The sequence below is a fragment of the Capricornis sumatraensis genome, chromosome 17 (genome assembly GCF_032405125.1).
Source record: "Capricornis sumatraensis isolate serow.1 chromosome 17, serow.2, whole genome shotgun sequence".
Taxonomy (NCBI): Eukaryota; Metazoa; Chordata; class Mammalia; order Artiodactyla; family Bovidae; genus Capricornis; species Capricornis sumatraensis.
The window spans coordinates 74209098-74222801 of record NC_091085.1 but is presented as its reverse complement, the minus strand read 5'-3'; the positions used below and the strand labels follow the sequence as shown (position 1 = coordinate 74222801).

The 13704-nt window shown below is 61.2% G+C and overlaps 1 protein-coding gene across 1 annotated transcript in view; it reads left to right on the top strand.

The window, feature by feature from the left end:
- TTC28 (tetratricopeptide repeat domain 28) overlaps nucleotides 1-13704 on the top strand; it is a 411962-nt gene that overhangs the window by 384534 nt on the left and 13724 nt on the right. The window contains exons 13-14 of the mRNA XM_068989991.1: nucleotides 7274-7418; nucleotides 12483-12662. Of these exons, the coding sequence (XP_068846092.1) occupies nucleotides 7274-7418; nucleotides 12483-12662 (325 nt within the window). The remainder of the gene's footprint in view (nucleotides 1-7273; nucleotides 7419-12482; nucleotides 12663-13704) is intronic.

The window sequence follows — 13704 nt, the reverse complement described above, 5'->3', positions numbered from 1 at the left end:
TCCAACTAACACCCCAACCACCCCCGCAAAAGGGTGAATTGGCAGACAAGACTCCTCAGCCTGGTCAGGGTCCCCCAAGAGAGTCAGTGACAAAGACTGAGGGTCCTGCGGGAAGAGAGGGTAGCGCCACCATCCTGGGGGACCAGCCTCCCACGACCAGACGGGAAAGAAGAGATTAAGAGAGGGCCCCCATGCGTGGTCCACACGCCCATGTCAGTGTGGCTCCAACATGGACCTTCCCGATGGGCGGGTCACATGGGCCCAGTGACAAGGCCAGTGTTAGGATCCATGTCTGGCCAGCTCCAAAGACAGAGCTCCGGCCCCCAGATCCCCGCCATCTAAGGCTCCCTCCAAGTGGTCACAGCCTTTGCCTGAACTCCTCCAGTGAGCGAGAGCTCACCACTTCTGAGGCGGTGCCTTCTGTCCCTGTACAACACTAATTGGCTCTGGGGTTTTTTGTAAATGAGTGAGACTCCATGAAATTCCACAAGTTTGTGGGGGGACAGGTCCTGTGTGGGACAGGACCCACAGATCACCCATGGGTACAAGGCCCTTTGGAAAGGGTTTTTCTGTGTTAGCATCAGCTGGGCAGGCCACACACACAGTGACTTCTCTCCATCCCTCTGTGCATGGTAAGCCCATCCCCCCAACGCCCAGCTTGGGCCCCTAATGGGGTCAGCAGGAAAAGCCCGTGTGAGGCTGCCCTGGGCATCAGGTTTTCCTGGGTGACCGCCCCCCCGGCCCCTGACTGGGCTGTGGAGCGAAGAGCAGAGTGGGCCACGCCGTGGTCCCCGCAGGAGGGCCGTCCCCAGCTCCTTGGCGGTGCGTGTGTCACAGCCCTTGACCAGCCTTCCCGGGAGAGCCCATGAGCAGGAGAAGAGGAGTCCTGCGTGGCCCAGGTTTGTCCCTGGGCTTGAGAGGAGTCACGTCCCTGGAAGGGCAGGGGTCTCTGCCTGAGCCCAGCCCCCGAGGAGGGAGCGGCCAGGGAGCTGGGCAGTGGGTGACTGGGGAGGTGAGCAGGCAGACAGTGCCAACAGCTTATTGAATAAGTACTTAAAATGCAGCCTTTGACAGCCTTCACCTCCCTGAGGAGACAGCCTTCTTGTGAGGAAGTTCGTGGTAGAGAGTCACTGGCTGCTTGAATATAATGGGTTCATCAATTAATCTTTCCGCTGGTACCTTAAAATCCAGGCGCTTGTTCAGATCTCAGGCCAGCCAGCTCCCATTCCCTCAGCGGACGCAGTTCAGAGCCCCGAGGGGAGTTTGGAGCCTCGAGTAGGGCCGAGGGTGGGGAGGAGCCGCCCAGTGGGACACAGCAGCAGATGCCTGTGGAGCAGGCACTCAGCCCTGTCTGCCAGGGCCACTCCCAGCTCCTCGAATGTGGGGCAGGAGGCCCCCTGAGGAAGGCTGGGGCCTCTTGGGACTCAGGAGGAGCAGAAGCAGGAGCCCCAACCCAAGGCCTGGGACCCTGCTTCTGTGAGCGCAGCCAGGAAGCCTCCTGAACTGGCCACTGGGACGTGAGAACCTGTGATAGAGACCTCAGGGCAGGAGAGGAGCTGCCTGAGCAAAGGTGGGCGGCCCCTGGAAGGAGCTCAGCACTGTGGGGACCTCCGCCTCCCCTGTCTCCCCTCCCCCCAACCCTCCTCCCCCTGGCATGCACACCCTGACCTGGGCACGTCCTTCGAGCAGACCGCACGGGGTGCCCCATGCAGCATCTCTCTGTCGAGCATTCTGGACAGTGCAAGGCCTGAGACTGTGGCAGTGCTGGGCCCTGGGCTCCCAGCTTCCTGATGCCTGACTGTTGAGAGCCGGTGGGGCCCTGCCCCTGCCCTGGGCCTCAGGGCCTCAGGCCTAGAGTCTCCGTTTACTCACCTGTGGCGGGGCGGGCTGGGGTCTGAGGCGAGACTTGGCTATGGGAGGCTTGCAGGGACAGGCATGTGTGTGCCCGGCCAGGCCCACCCCAGCTGAGGCCCCTCCCTCCTGTGGCCCGAAAGACGGCAGGGCCCCCGGGAAGTGTTCCTGGCTCAGCTCCCATCTTGGCCCTGCGTGCACGGGGTCAGGTGGGAAGGACCTGAGTGCTGGCAGGGAATTGAGAGCAGCCCGGAGGACCTCCGGGTGCAGGGGCACCCGCCCTGCGCCTCCTCAGCCAGCCCGCCCCTCTGTGCTTTCATGAGTCACCCCTTGGCCCCCTGTGCTCGCTGCTCCTGTATCCTGCCGGGTCCCTGTCCCTCCTCAGAGGAGGGCGGCCTGTTCTCCTGGTGTAGAGGCCTCCGGGTGGCAGTGGGGCCCTGGTCCTTGCGAGTGTCGGATGCACCAAGCTTAGGTTTGGGTTCCTCCCTCCGAGCGAAGAGACCGGTGGGACAGACGGGACCTCAGGGCCAGACTGGCCACCTCCGTCCCTGGGGTCTTCGGGCTTGGTGGGGCCCTTGCTTAGTCTCACCTGTGGAGGGCTGAGCCATGCTCCTCCATTTCTGCTGCTCACCTAGCTGCCCATCTTGACTGAAAGCCTGAGGAATGTATGTGTGTGTGGCGGGTGCAGGGAGGGGGTGTGCCACCACCCCGGCTCTGCATGTGCCCTCAACTCCCCTCCTTCATGGGGCCCTGACTGGAAGCCAGGGCAGCTGGCCTGGTGCTGAGAGCGGTGCTTGGGGCCGAGACTTCCAAGTGTGCATCCCGCAGTGTCCCCAGCGTCCCCGGGCACCTGGTAGGCCTCGGGTGGGGCCGCGTCAGCGTGTGAGCCTGAGCGAGTCCCAGCGCGCAGGGTCTTCTGCAGCCCTGCGTTATAAATCCCCTGTCTGGGGAATAGATCTCTTCATCCCCAGGGAGATTCACGAGCTGCGCGTGCTCCCCGGGCCGCCCGGCATTTGTCATCGTTTCAGAGACATAAACCACCCCGGCCTCTCCCTGCTCGGGGCGCCTCATTCCTCACCTCGCAGCTCTGCCCGCCGAGGGCACCGAGCCCAGGTGGCTCCCCCGTCAGCCTCCCGGCCCGGGTACCACTCAGTCCGTCTCCGATCCCGTTAGCCCACAGATGGCCACGCTGCAGAGAAAATTAGTATTTCTTCAGAAGCAGATTAATAAACATCACCTAAGGAAGGAGCTGATAAGGACCCCCGCGCGGAGTGAGAAAACCCTCTGTGCTGAGGGCTGGGCTGTCAGTTAGCCCAGCTGGGTCCCTGGCAGCGAACGAGGCCCCGAGGACGGGGAGCCAGCGCCCCCTGCTGGAGCCACGTGGCGGCGCGGCAGCGAGTCCTGGGAGCCCAGCCCCACTTCCCGTGCCCGCAGAGCCTGGGAGAGGCCGCCCGCCGCGGTCAGGTCACAGCAGAGCGGGTGGGGCGCAGAGGTGAGTGCAGGGGGCTCAGCATGTCCTCAGGGCAGGGAGGACACAAAAAAAACGGCTCCCCGGGAGGTGGGAGCCCTGACGCTGGCCTGCCCGGCAGCCTCCTGGCCTCTCTGAAGCTGGGCTCTTCTTCCCTAGGGGAGGGGCCGCCCGGCCTCCTGAGCGGTGAAGTGGCTGTGGTGGGCCTGGTTGGGGCGCGGCCCCTCCCGCAGCTCACAAGCTTGTCACAGGGATGCGTCCACCCTGTCAGAGCACCATTTCCCCATCTGAGTCCAGATTGCGGAGGCAGAGAGAAGTCAGCCAGGCTGAGAGGTGCCACAGAAATCGCAGCAGTACAGTCAGTCACCGAGGCCCCAGCCCCTGGCCCAGCGCCCGCAGTGCGAGGGGGTCACTGGGGCATGGTGACATTGCCAGGAAGGAGGACAGCAGAGAGCGGACCATCCCACACACCTGCTCACACTTGTCGACCACTCCGGCCAGGGCTTGGAGCCAGGGGACCGTGGGACACACATCTGCGAGGCCAACTCTCCCCCTGCCCCCGACACAGGCAGCTCAGCAAGGGCTCTGGGCCGTGGCTGTGTGCTGTTGGTCAGCAAGAGCTGCCCTCAGTCACTGTGAATGTCAAATGTCGTAGTAAAAACAGAAGTCACAGGCGAAAAGAAAAAAAAAAGGAAAAACCAGCAGCTGCACACACAGGGAGCTGGTTGACTGCAGTCTGTCCAGGCCAGCTCTCTGGAGGTGAGGAAACTACTGCTCCCACCTATGATCCCAGGCGGGAGGGGGAGCGGTTTCCTAGCCTGAGACCTGCCCCTGGAAGTGTGCAGATGCCCAGAGAGTGTCCTCCGAAACCCCCGCTGAAGTGCCATGGCCAGCCATGTGTTTACCAGCCCTGACCAGGGATATCAACCGGCTTCCCCCCTGAACTGGCCAGGGGTGGGGGCACCGTGTTTTGGCCTGGTCCCAGCTCTGGAGCCCCGCCAGAGGCCTACAGGGAAGGGGGAAGTCCGCGGGGCCTTTCTCTGATCAGCCTTGGAAGGAACTGGCCTGGTGGAGTTGTTTTCCTATTCAGGCATGCCTGGTGCTGAAGGGTGTGGGCCAGAGGCCAAGCCAGCCATCCTACTCACCCTGCAGCCCACCCCCATCCACTTCCCTCAGTGCTCTGCCCCTGGCTCCCCACCATCCCATTGCCAACAGTGCCAACCCCCCGTCCCAAGCACTGTCCCAGTGCTTCGCCCCGCATCGTTCCTGGCCTTAGAGTGGCCTTCCCTGCCTTGTCTCCAGGCGGGCTAGCCCTCAGCAAGCGGTCCTCCCCGACAGCCTGCCCTCGGCTCTGTGACCAGCAGAGAGTCTTGTGCCCTGGACCCCCTTCCCCACAGGCCAGTGCAGGGACCCTCGGGTTGGCCCTCTGTGGGCCTGCACCTGGCACCCCGTGGGCATGATGCATGTTGAGAGGGTTAGCGTTGCTGGGCCCCGGTAGGTGCCTCTGGCACTTCCTGGGTTCAGTAAAAAGGCCCCCAGCCCACTTGGCCTTCCTGCCCAGACCTGCCCCACTCACTGTCCCATCGGCGGAGACGCCAGCACCTCCAGATTCTAGATGCTTCACTGCTGTCCTCCCCATCCTGCACCATTTGCCCTTCTTGCAATCTGACCACCATGCAGCCCCCAACTTCCTCCTGCCTCCCCCCGACCCCCACCCCATGCAGCTTAGTTATGCTGGTCTCCTGGCACCCAGGGAAGCTCAGGGTGCTGAGCTGGTCTCTCTCCAGTAGGAGCTGTTTAGTTCAGGGCCTTGGGGAGCACCTCATCAGTTCCCGTTAGGACCTGGGGACACAGCGTTGTCTGGGAACATGGCACTCCCCCGGATGTCTTTGGCCAGATTAATCAGACCAGGTGCCTGAATGGGGTAACCAGTCCATAGTCCAGGCAGACGCGTGTCTAGCGAGGGGCATGCAGGGAGAGGGTGCTGCCATCTGGCTGCTCCCTGCTCCACCCCCATGCTGTCCTGGGGGCAGCTCGGGCTCCCGAGGGTGTGAGTGCACACAGGCTGTGTGCGGGAGCAGGCGCACATGCCGCTGAGACAGACGCCACGTGTCGCTCCAGACTGTCTCCTCCGGGGGGGCGGTTTGATGCTCACTCTTTCAGGGGAGCAATGCTCTTTGTGGTGTATTCCAGGGAATCCAGTGAGCCTATGAGCGTCACTCCAGGGCTATCAGTGCTTCACTGGCTCTGATGGCAAAGACGTGTCCCGGCCCCTGTCGCTCATGAGTACATGTTTTCTGAGTGAGGGTGACGGACGGGCGCCGTGAGCGGGCTCCCAGGCCCTCGAGTCCTCTACCCTTCCTTCTCTTGTGGGAGCAGGTGGAGGCAGAGGGTGCTCTCAGCCTGGCATGGCACAGCCCTAGGGTTTAGAGTTGGGATGTTGCTGAGAACACCACAGGGTTGGGGGAAGGCCAGGGGATAGAGCCAGGTCTCAAAAATAAACCTTTCAATCATTTCTTTAGATGGTCAAGGACCCTGGCTTGGCCGGGGGGCTGGGCAGGGGCGTGTTCTGCTTTTCCCTTTGGTAACAACCACAGAGCCACCAGTCCTGCGTCCAGAGCCCTGACTTAGCTGAGTCTGGTGTGAGACCTGCTCTCTGTCTTAAGGTCCTAAATGTGTAGCAGAAACTCCTGAACCGTGCACAGTGTCTGAATCAAGGTTGAGGGGCCACTGACTGTCTCCTAGTTCTGCGGAGCCTGTCACTGGAGGCTGTGCTGAGGCCATGCCGACCAGGCTGAACGGCCGGTTCAGCAAGACTTGAGGGGCAGCCTGCCCTTGCAGTGGAAAGGGGCTTGTCTCCCTGCCCGCCGTCTCTCCTCCTTCTCACCTGCGTCCTTTGTCCTCTTTCAGTCCCCAGGCGTGCCTGCAGCAGTGCCTGGCAGGTGGCCAGAGCTCAGGAAGCGTTTGCTCAGTGACGCAGCAAATGCTCTCACCCTGTGTCGGTATTGCAGGAAGGGGGACCCCCTTCCAGGGCCCAAGGGTGGGCTCTTGTCTAACACTCAGAAATGAATTCTCCAAGGAGACATACACGCTGACCAAGCAAGAGACTTTATTGGGAAGGGGCCCCCTGGGGGAGAGCAGGAGGAAAAGGGAACCCAGGAGGGCCGCTCCGCCACGCGGCTTGCAGACTTGGGTTTTATGGTGATGGGGCCAGTTTCTCGGTTCTCTGGCCAGTCTGACTCAGGGTTCTTCGTGCTGGTGCGTGCGTTGCTCAGCCAAGATGGATGCCAGCAAGAAGGATTCTGGGAGGTGGAAGGCCATGTGACATCTCCTTTTGACCTCTCCCGAATTCTTCCAGTTGGCGGTAGCTTGTTAGTTCTGCGTTCCTTACCGGGACCTCCTGTCATAAAATAACTCATGCAGATGTTTACTCTGGTGCCTGGCCAGGGTGAGTGGCTTCAATCAGTGTGCTGCCCCTAACATCAGGAGTGTGAAGGTTGGGGCCTTGGGGTTGAAAATACCATCAGTACAGATAAAATTTTGCCTAGAAATAATGGACCATACATTAAAAACAAAACAGAACCCTGCAGCCATGCCTGAACCGACCTGCCTCTCGGGCTGTGCTGGGGCTCCGGCGGGGCCACCAGAAGCCTCGTGTCTGTGGCTCCCGCCCTGGACACTAACGTGTCTCGGGACGCTGCCTTCCTGGCAGATTGGCGGCTGCCCCAGTTCTCATGGTCCTCACGTTTGCCTGCCCCGTCGCTCCACACGAGGATGTGATTAAATGCTTTGAACAGTGCTTCAGGACATTTGATTATGCAGAAAAACTCCACAGCCCATGTAGGTGTTGTGTGCAGCTGGGCCGCCCGCGGTGCGTCTGTGCTTGTGGTGCTATGAATGTACCTGAGAGGGAGGGCGGCCTCCTGCCGGCTTCAACCCCTCTTCTCTCCCCAGGAGCTCCCAGAGCATGACCAGCCTGGTCGGCAACGCCGCATCGCCCGTCAAGGATGGGACCTCCTCTCTTCCCAGGAGGCAGAGCTCGTTCGCCAGGCCACCGCTCCGCGCCCTGTACGACCTGCTCGTGGCACCCATGGAAGGGGTAAGTGCCCAGCTGGCCATTGGTATCAGGATGCATCACTTCCTGCTCAGCAACCCCTGCCCCCCGCCCCAGACACAGAACAGGCTCCTGAGACAGTGGGGATTTTCCAGACATGGGGCTTCTCAGTCAGCCTCCGGACGCCCACACTGTTCTTAGGGGGCCGCTGGGCTGCAGATGGGGTCCTGGGCGCCAAGGGGGCAGACATAGGTTCGGGTCCTAGCCAGTCTCCTTGCTGGCAGTCGGGTCGGCCTTGGCAGTCTTGGGTGCACGTGAGACGCTGCTCCTTCCCAGCTTGCTTCTCACCCCTGAGGAGGTCCAGGGGCCCAGGGCTGCGTGCATTCCCCCATCTCCTCCACAGTCAGGGTGGGAGGTGTGCCCACGTCAGCTCCCCTGCCCACCGCTCATCCGAGGGCCTCGCCCGAGCAGCTTCAAGCCAGGGGCTCCTTCCTGGCGAGAACAGACCCTTGGCCCCTGCCCTGGGAGGATGCACCCCACCTTGGGGTCCAGCGGAAGACTCATCCGTGTGCTTCCCAGAAGCTTCGGCGTGGCCTCGGGGGGGCTCTGTGGCCTTGGTCTCTGCACGTCTAGATGCGACTCTCTAACCAGGTGCGGAGCTGCTGAGGGGCTCAGGGAGCTTGTGAATCTGAACGGCCGTGCACAAGCCCACCAGATGCCATTGCCCACGACCGTGGGTTAGCTCTGGCTGCTGTAACAAAATGCCACCAGCTGAGTGACCTGGATTTCTCATGGTTCTGGGGCTGGAAGTCCCAGGTCAGGGTGCTTGGCATCGTCAGCTTCTTGGTGGAGGCCCACTTCCTGGCTTGCGAACAGCTGCTTTCTCATGTGTCCTCACGTGGTAGAGAGAAAGAGAGTGAGCACACTCAGGTCTCTTATCCCTATCATGGGGACCCTCTTGGAACTCCTGCCCTCATCTAAACCGAATTATCTCCTAAAGGTCCCACCTCCAGATACCATCACTGAGGGGGTAGGCTTCAACGTATGAATTTGGGGAGACACAGACACCCAGTTCGTAACAGGCCCCTGGAAAGGCCAGGTGCCTGTGCCACTGGAGGCCGATTGAGGACGTGCCACCGAGCAGAGCCGTCTCCATGTCCCTGCGGCTGGCCCGGGGCCTGGCGTGTGCTGGCACTCAGTAAAACATCGGCGGTACGTGGTCCAGAGATGCATTTGGCTTTCGGGTCTAGCCTGGATGCAAAACAGAAGACCCAAGACCCAAGTCAGTGAGTGGGCTCTCTGTGACCTCTCTTGGACGGCAGCTGTGAGCTTTCCGAGAGGTTTGGGTGCAGAAGTAAGCCACTGGGCCTGTAGGGCAGCTCTGAGGCTCAGCCTCCGACCCTGGCCCCCAGCCCGGTGCTGGGCCTGGCTCACATCTGGGTAGATCTCAAGTGCAGGGATGTGTCTCAAGGGATCGGCACCTGAGTGCCAGTTGTTTTGCTGGAGGATGTGCCCCTTTGGGCCCCAGGAGGCAGGGCTTGGAGGGGCTCTTCCCCGTATGGAAGGCAGAAGTCCTGGGGCGGGGGCCGTGGGGGGGTGGCCCCTCCCTCTGTCCATCACAGCATCTCCGCCCAGTGGAGGGGCTGCTTCAACTGTGAGTTGTCCCTTATGGGTCCCCTTCTGAATCTGCCCTGTGACTTTTAGACAGTTTTTCTCTTTGAGGACTTTGCCCTGTGACTTAAAGAATAAAAAACTTGCCAGTGGAATTAGTGGTTGCTTGTGACTGGACCTCTGTGCTCCTCCAGGGGAGCCAGGAAGGGAAGATGTATGGACTTGAGCCCCAAACGCACTGGAACAGTGACTGAAGTCATGGCTTTATACAATTGACAGGAAGGAAAGTCTGGTCCCCGATGTGTGTGCGCCCAGGAGCTGTGCGTGAGAATAGGTGTGACCCTCAGCACTGCAGTCTCATCTTGAAGGAGGCATTTAGGGTGAAAACGTTCAGTTCCTGATGTTAAAAGTTTTCTCATTTGTGACTGAGGCGTTTGAATGCAGTGAAGGAGTCAGACAGCCTCTAAAGAGACGTGGAGTGAAACCTCTCAGGGGCCGTCAGCGGAAACGAGATGGGGGAGCCTCTCTCGGGACCCACTGTGGTCCGTGAGCCCACTTCCCTCAGGAGCTGGTCTCATCCCACGAGTGTTCACTGACACACACTGGGCGCCACTGGGTACACCCCACCCTGAACACGAGGGGGCACGGGGCAGGGGTCGGCCTGTGCTCCCGGACAGCCCTCCCCATCGGTGGGCTGGCCAGGGAGGGGGCGGATGGCCCTGCCTGGTCCCACTCTGCTCCGAGGCCACTAGAGGGCAACACCGCCCGCTGCTCCCGCGCTGTCAGCTGCCAGATGGAGCCAGGCTTTCTCCCCATTTTCAATGAAAATACACATCAAAACCCAAAGTCCAAGATTGTGAATCACTGACACTCCAAGACTAAGGCGACTAGCCTCTTCACATGCGGCTTATAATTATTTGAACAACTGCCTTTGTTTAGCCGCAGCCCTGTCGCTAGGGGACTAGGTCAGACGGTATGAAAAGTGGAACGGAATAATGTCTTCCCGCAGGCTTGCACCAGGACTTGATTGAATTTAGCTGAAGGGAAATACCGCCGTGGCTCTTTCCTGGAAGCCCACCGTCCTTTGCTGTCAGGACGGGGCAAGTGTGTCCAGTTATTGTTGAGGAGGCCCCATTCCATCTGCTCACGAGCCATCAGCAAACATTAAGTCAAATCCTGTCTCAGATGCAAAGGAAATGTGTGCCTGCTTAGTGTGAGAGGGACCAGACCTGGTGCACGTCCGTGGCATTCACCCTGGAGTGGAAGGGAGTGACTCATGCCCGAGCCTGGACTCGCCTCAGGAGCCCCTCGCAACCACAGGCTGCTCCGCATGAAGCCGTTCGTGCACGCAGGTCCCCGGCCGCCCCCTCCGTGAGCAGACCGGGCCTCGTCCAGGGCCAGGAGCTGCTAGCATCCAGGACCAGATTCAGAGGCAAAAACATTCCGTAGGATTTTCAAGTCACTCTTTGTACATGATTTAGGAAGTCTCTGGGCTTGTTCTAGTTATGGTCTTTGTCCTTCTTATATTTATTTCCATGTATTTAAATCCCGTTCCCTGTGTTTATGGTCGTCAAAGCCAAGATAGTCGGACAAGTGGGAGGAATGAATGCTTCTGGGCAGAAAGAAAGGTCGTCCACGTCCTCCTCTGCTGTTGAGCAAAGACCACTCTTAGGCTAAGTGGAGTTATCGGGCTCAGGACTACAGACAGTGACTTCCAACTTGCCGGGCACGTCAGTTAGGTCAGTACACGGCCTCCCCAGGCACCAGAGCTCCGGGGTGGCCCAGGACCTACCCTCTGAAAACTCAAGGAGGGATCTGGCTCTGCCAGGGGCTTGGTCAGGAGAGGAGTGTGTCTTCCACCGGGTCGTGACTGTAAAGATGAATCAAGTGGTGTGGTAACCCGACTTCTCCTCACGGGGAGATGACCTCCTGGTCATGGCTGGTCTGTAAGAAGACGGGGGCTTTGGAGGTTGTCAGGGGGCGCTCGTCCACAGAACAGTCGGCCCTCAATGCCCGAGTGTGGACAGGGCACCAGGCCCGCGGGGTGGGCACTGCGAGGCTGTCTGGTCTCTGCTGGGGACTCTGGAGTAACATTCCCACAAGGACAGACATTACCTGAGGACCGAGGCGTCTCCACAGCTGACAAGGAGCAGGAAGAATGGAGGCACTGGCCGGCCAGCTGTCTGGGCCACGGAAGCGGTGAGAACGCCAGCCCGCCTGCTGGGCAAGTGGCGTCCTCCCCGGGGTCAGGGCTTGTGGGTTGATTCAAGCTGACGTTCGACCACCCCCGTCTCAGCCGGACCCCAGCAGGTTTTGGGGGAGCCGAGGCCCACCTGCACCAAGGGTGTGCAGACTCGTCGTCACCACCTTGGCCTCAGAGAGGCCCCTGCGCGTGAGCAGTCCCTGGAGCTGACATGGCTGAGAATGGACCCTGGGGGTCTGGGGGCCCCTCTGGCTCTGGCCACCCTCTGGTCTTGCCTCTCCACGGCCAGATTCTTCCGCTTCTCAGACTCCCCAGGGGAGCCAGTGGTCTGCTGCCTGTGGCTCAGAGAGTACAGTGGCGTGGGCTGAATTTGGACCTTTGCACTTCTGGTTGGATACAGTCCTGGTAGCTTTCAGTCGTGGTTGCTGAGCGTCCCCTGCACCCTCAGCCCAGCGCTCACCCGCCGGCGTGCGGCAGCTCGGGCAGCAGAGGGACGAGGGCAGGGGCACCCAGCTGTGACCCTCCCCCAGCCAGCACCCCGGGGCTCAGGGCCACGCGGCACCTGTTGCCTGCGGTCTGTGGGCCCTGCACCGTGCCCCGCAGGCGCCTGCGGCCACTTCGTCTTTATTCACACCCACCCTGGGTCCAGTCCAGTCTTCACAGCCGTCGCCTGCTTTTCTTTATCTGGTCATCTGGCCTTAGTCTCCAGCAGCAGCTCTGTGGGAGGATGAGGTGTCTGTCTGGTCTGCGTGCACCCTCCCCTCAGGTCCCGCCCGGCCTTCCAGGAATGATGATGGGGGTCTATCAGGGTCAGGGTCCCCGCCAGTCACAGGGGACTGGGTGGGGCAGCCCTGCTGAGCCAGGGAGGGACACAGAGGCCCCGAGGCAGCTCGAGGCCCTGCAGTCGAACCTCCTCCTCCAGGGATGTCACACTGGCCTCAGAGCCTCTGTCCACATGCTGGGTTTCGCTTCTCACCCGCGGACGGTGTGTCCCGCCCCGGCCTAGTGCTCAGTGCTGTGTGACAGGCCGCTGCACGCTGCTCCGGGGCCCCCTGGCGCTTTCGGGCAGCTGCCCTTGGCCTGAACACCTGCCTCCTGGAGACACATCCAGATGACCTGCTGGGCCTTATCTTTGGGGACACCCCCTCTGTGACGGGGGACCCGTCTCCCCCTGGCCATGCTCCTCTACCCCCCCGCCTCGGGGCGGGTCCAGGGAGGCAGGTGGGCGGCCCCCATCCCCGAGTGCACCCTGGGGTCAGGCATCCGCCGGCTGTCAGCTGCTCGCTCCCCCGCAGGGCCTGATGCACTCCAGCGGCCCTGTGGGCCGGCACCGGCAGCTGGTCCTGGTGCTGGAGGGGGACCTCTACCTCATCCCATTCGCCCTCTTGAAGGGAAGCTCCTCCAACGAGTACCTGTACGAGCGCTTCGCCCTCATCGCCGTCCCCTCCATCCGCTCCCTCAGTCCGCAGGCCAAGGTAAGTCAGGCTGCCCGGTGAGCTGGGCCACGGCCAGAGGCTGCGGGGACCTCAGAGCAGATCTGCCTAAAGGTGGGGACAGCCTTTGCCCCGACAGTCCTCCGCTACCCAGGGGGCGCCCGGGAGACATTTCTGTCTCCGCTGCTTTGCTGTGACACCAGAATGGGAGCTCAGTCCTGGCACCAAGTTGGGCTGGAGGCGAGTCAGTGCCTATGGAGGCGGATCGCTTCCCCGAGGCCGTGCCCGCTGGCACACTGACTGTGGAGTGGTCACTGCGTCCGCCCAGTGGAGGGGCCACAGGCAGAGAGGGCAGACAGATGAGATCAGCGTCAAGTGGAGAAGAGCCCTATGGGCGACGAGGAACCCACACGATGAGTGGCCTTGGGGGGAGAGGGGACCCCAGTCTTATTCAGTGAAAATCAGCACAGGGTGAACTCTGTGGACTCCATGGGGCAGCAGTGGGCCCCTGTGGATCAGGGCTAACCCCACTGCCGCCCCTGGCCCTGCTTGCCTGACTAGAGGGCCTTCGGAGCCAGCCCCGAACCCTCTTCCCTTCTCTCAGCTCGCCCAGGGACCCTGAGACCCGGGTTCCCTCCTGCCCCGGCACTCCACCCTAGGCTTGGGCGCACGCCTGCGCCCTCATGGGACCCACCTCAGCCGCCGCTGCCTTGGCTGTTGGCAGGGTTCCGCCAAGCCAGTTTCTGCCCCATGGGCTTTGGAGATCTTAGTTTTGACTGTTTTTGTTACTGGATCATCCTTCACATGGGACAGATTCAGTTCAAAGAGAAAGAAATTATTTTCTCCAAGTTTTCCTCGTGCCCACGGTTGACTGCATCCCACTGATGAGCGAGCTTTGTGCATCTGGCCTGAGGGCTGCCCCGTCCCGATGCCAGGCGCCCAGGGGCAGAGGTGAGCAGGGACGGGACAGCCCCGCCTCCGACAGGCTCCCCACAGGCCGTGCTCTCTCCCAGAGTTGAAGGCAGCACCAGGTGGAAGCGCCAGAAAATTATTTTTAAATAATTTGACACTTAATGTGTCCCCT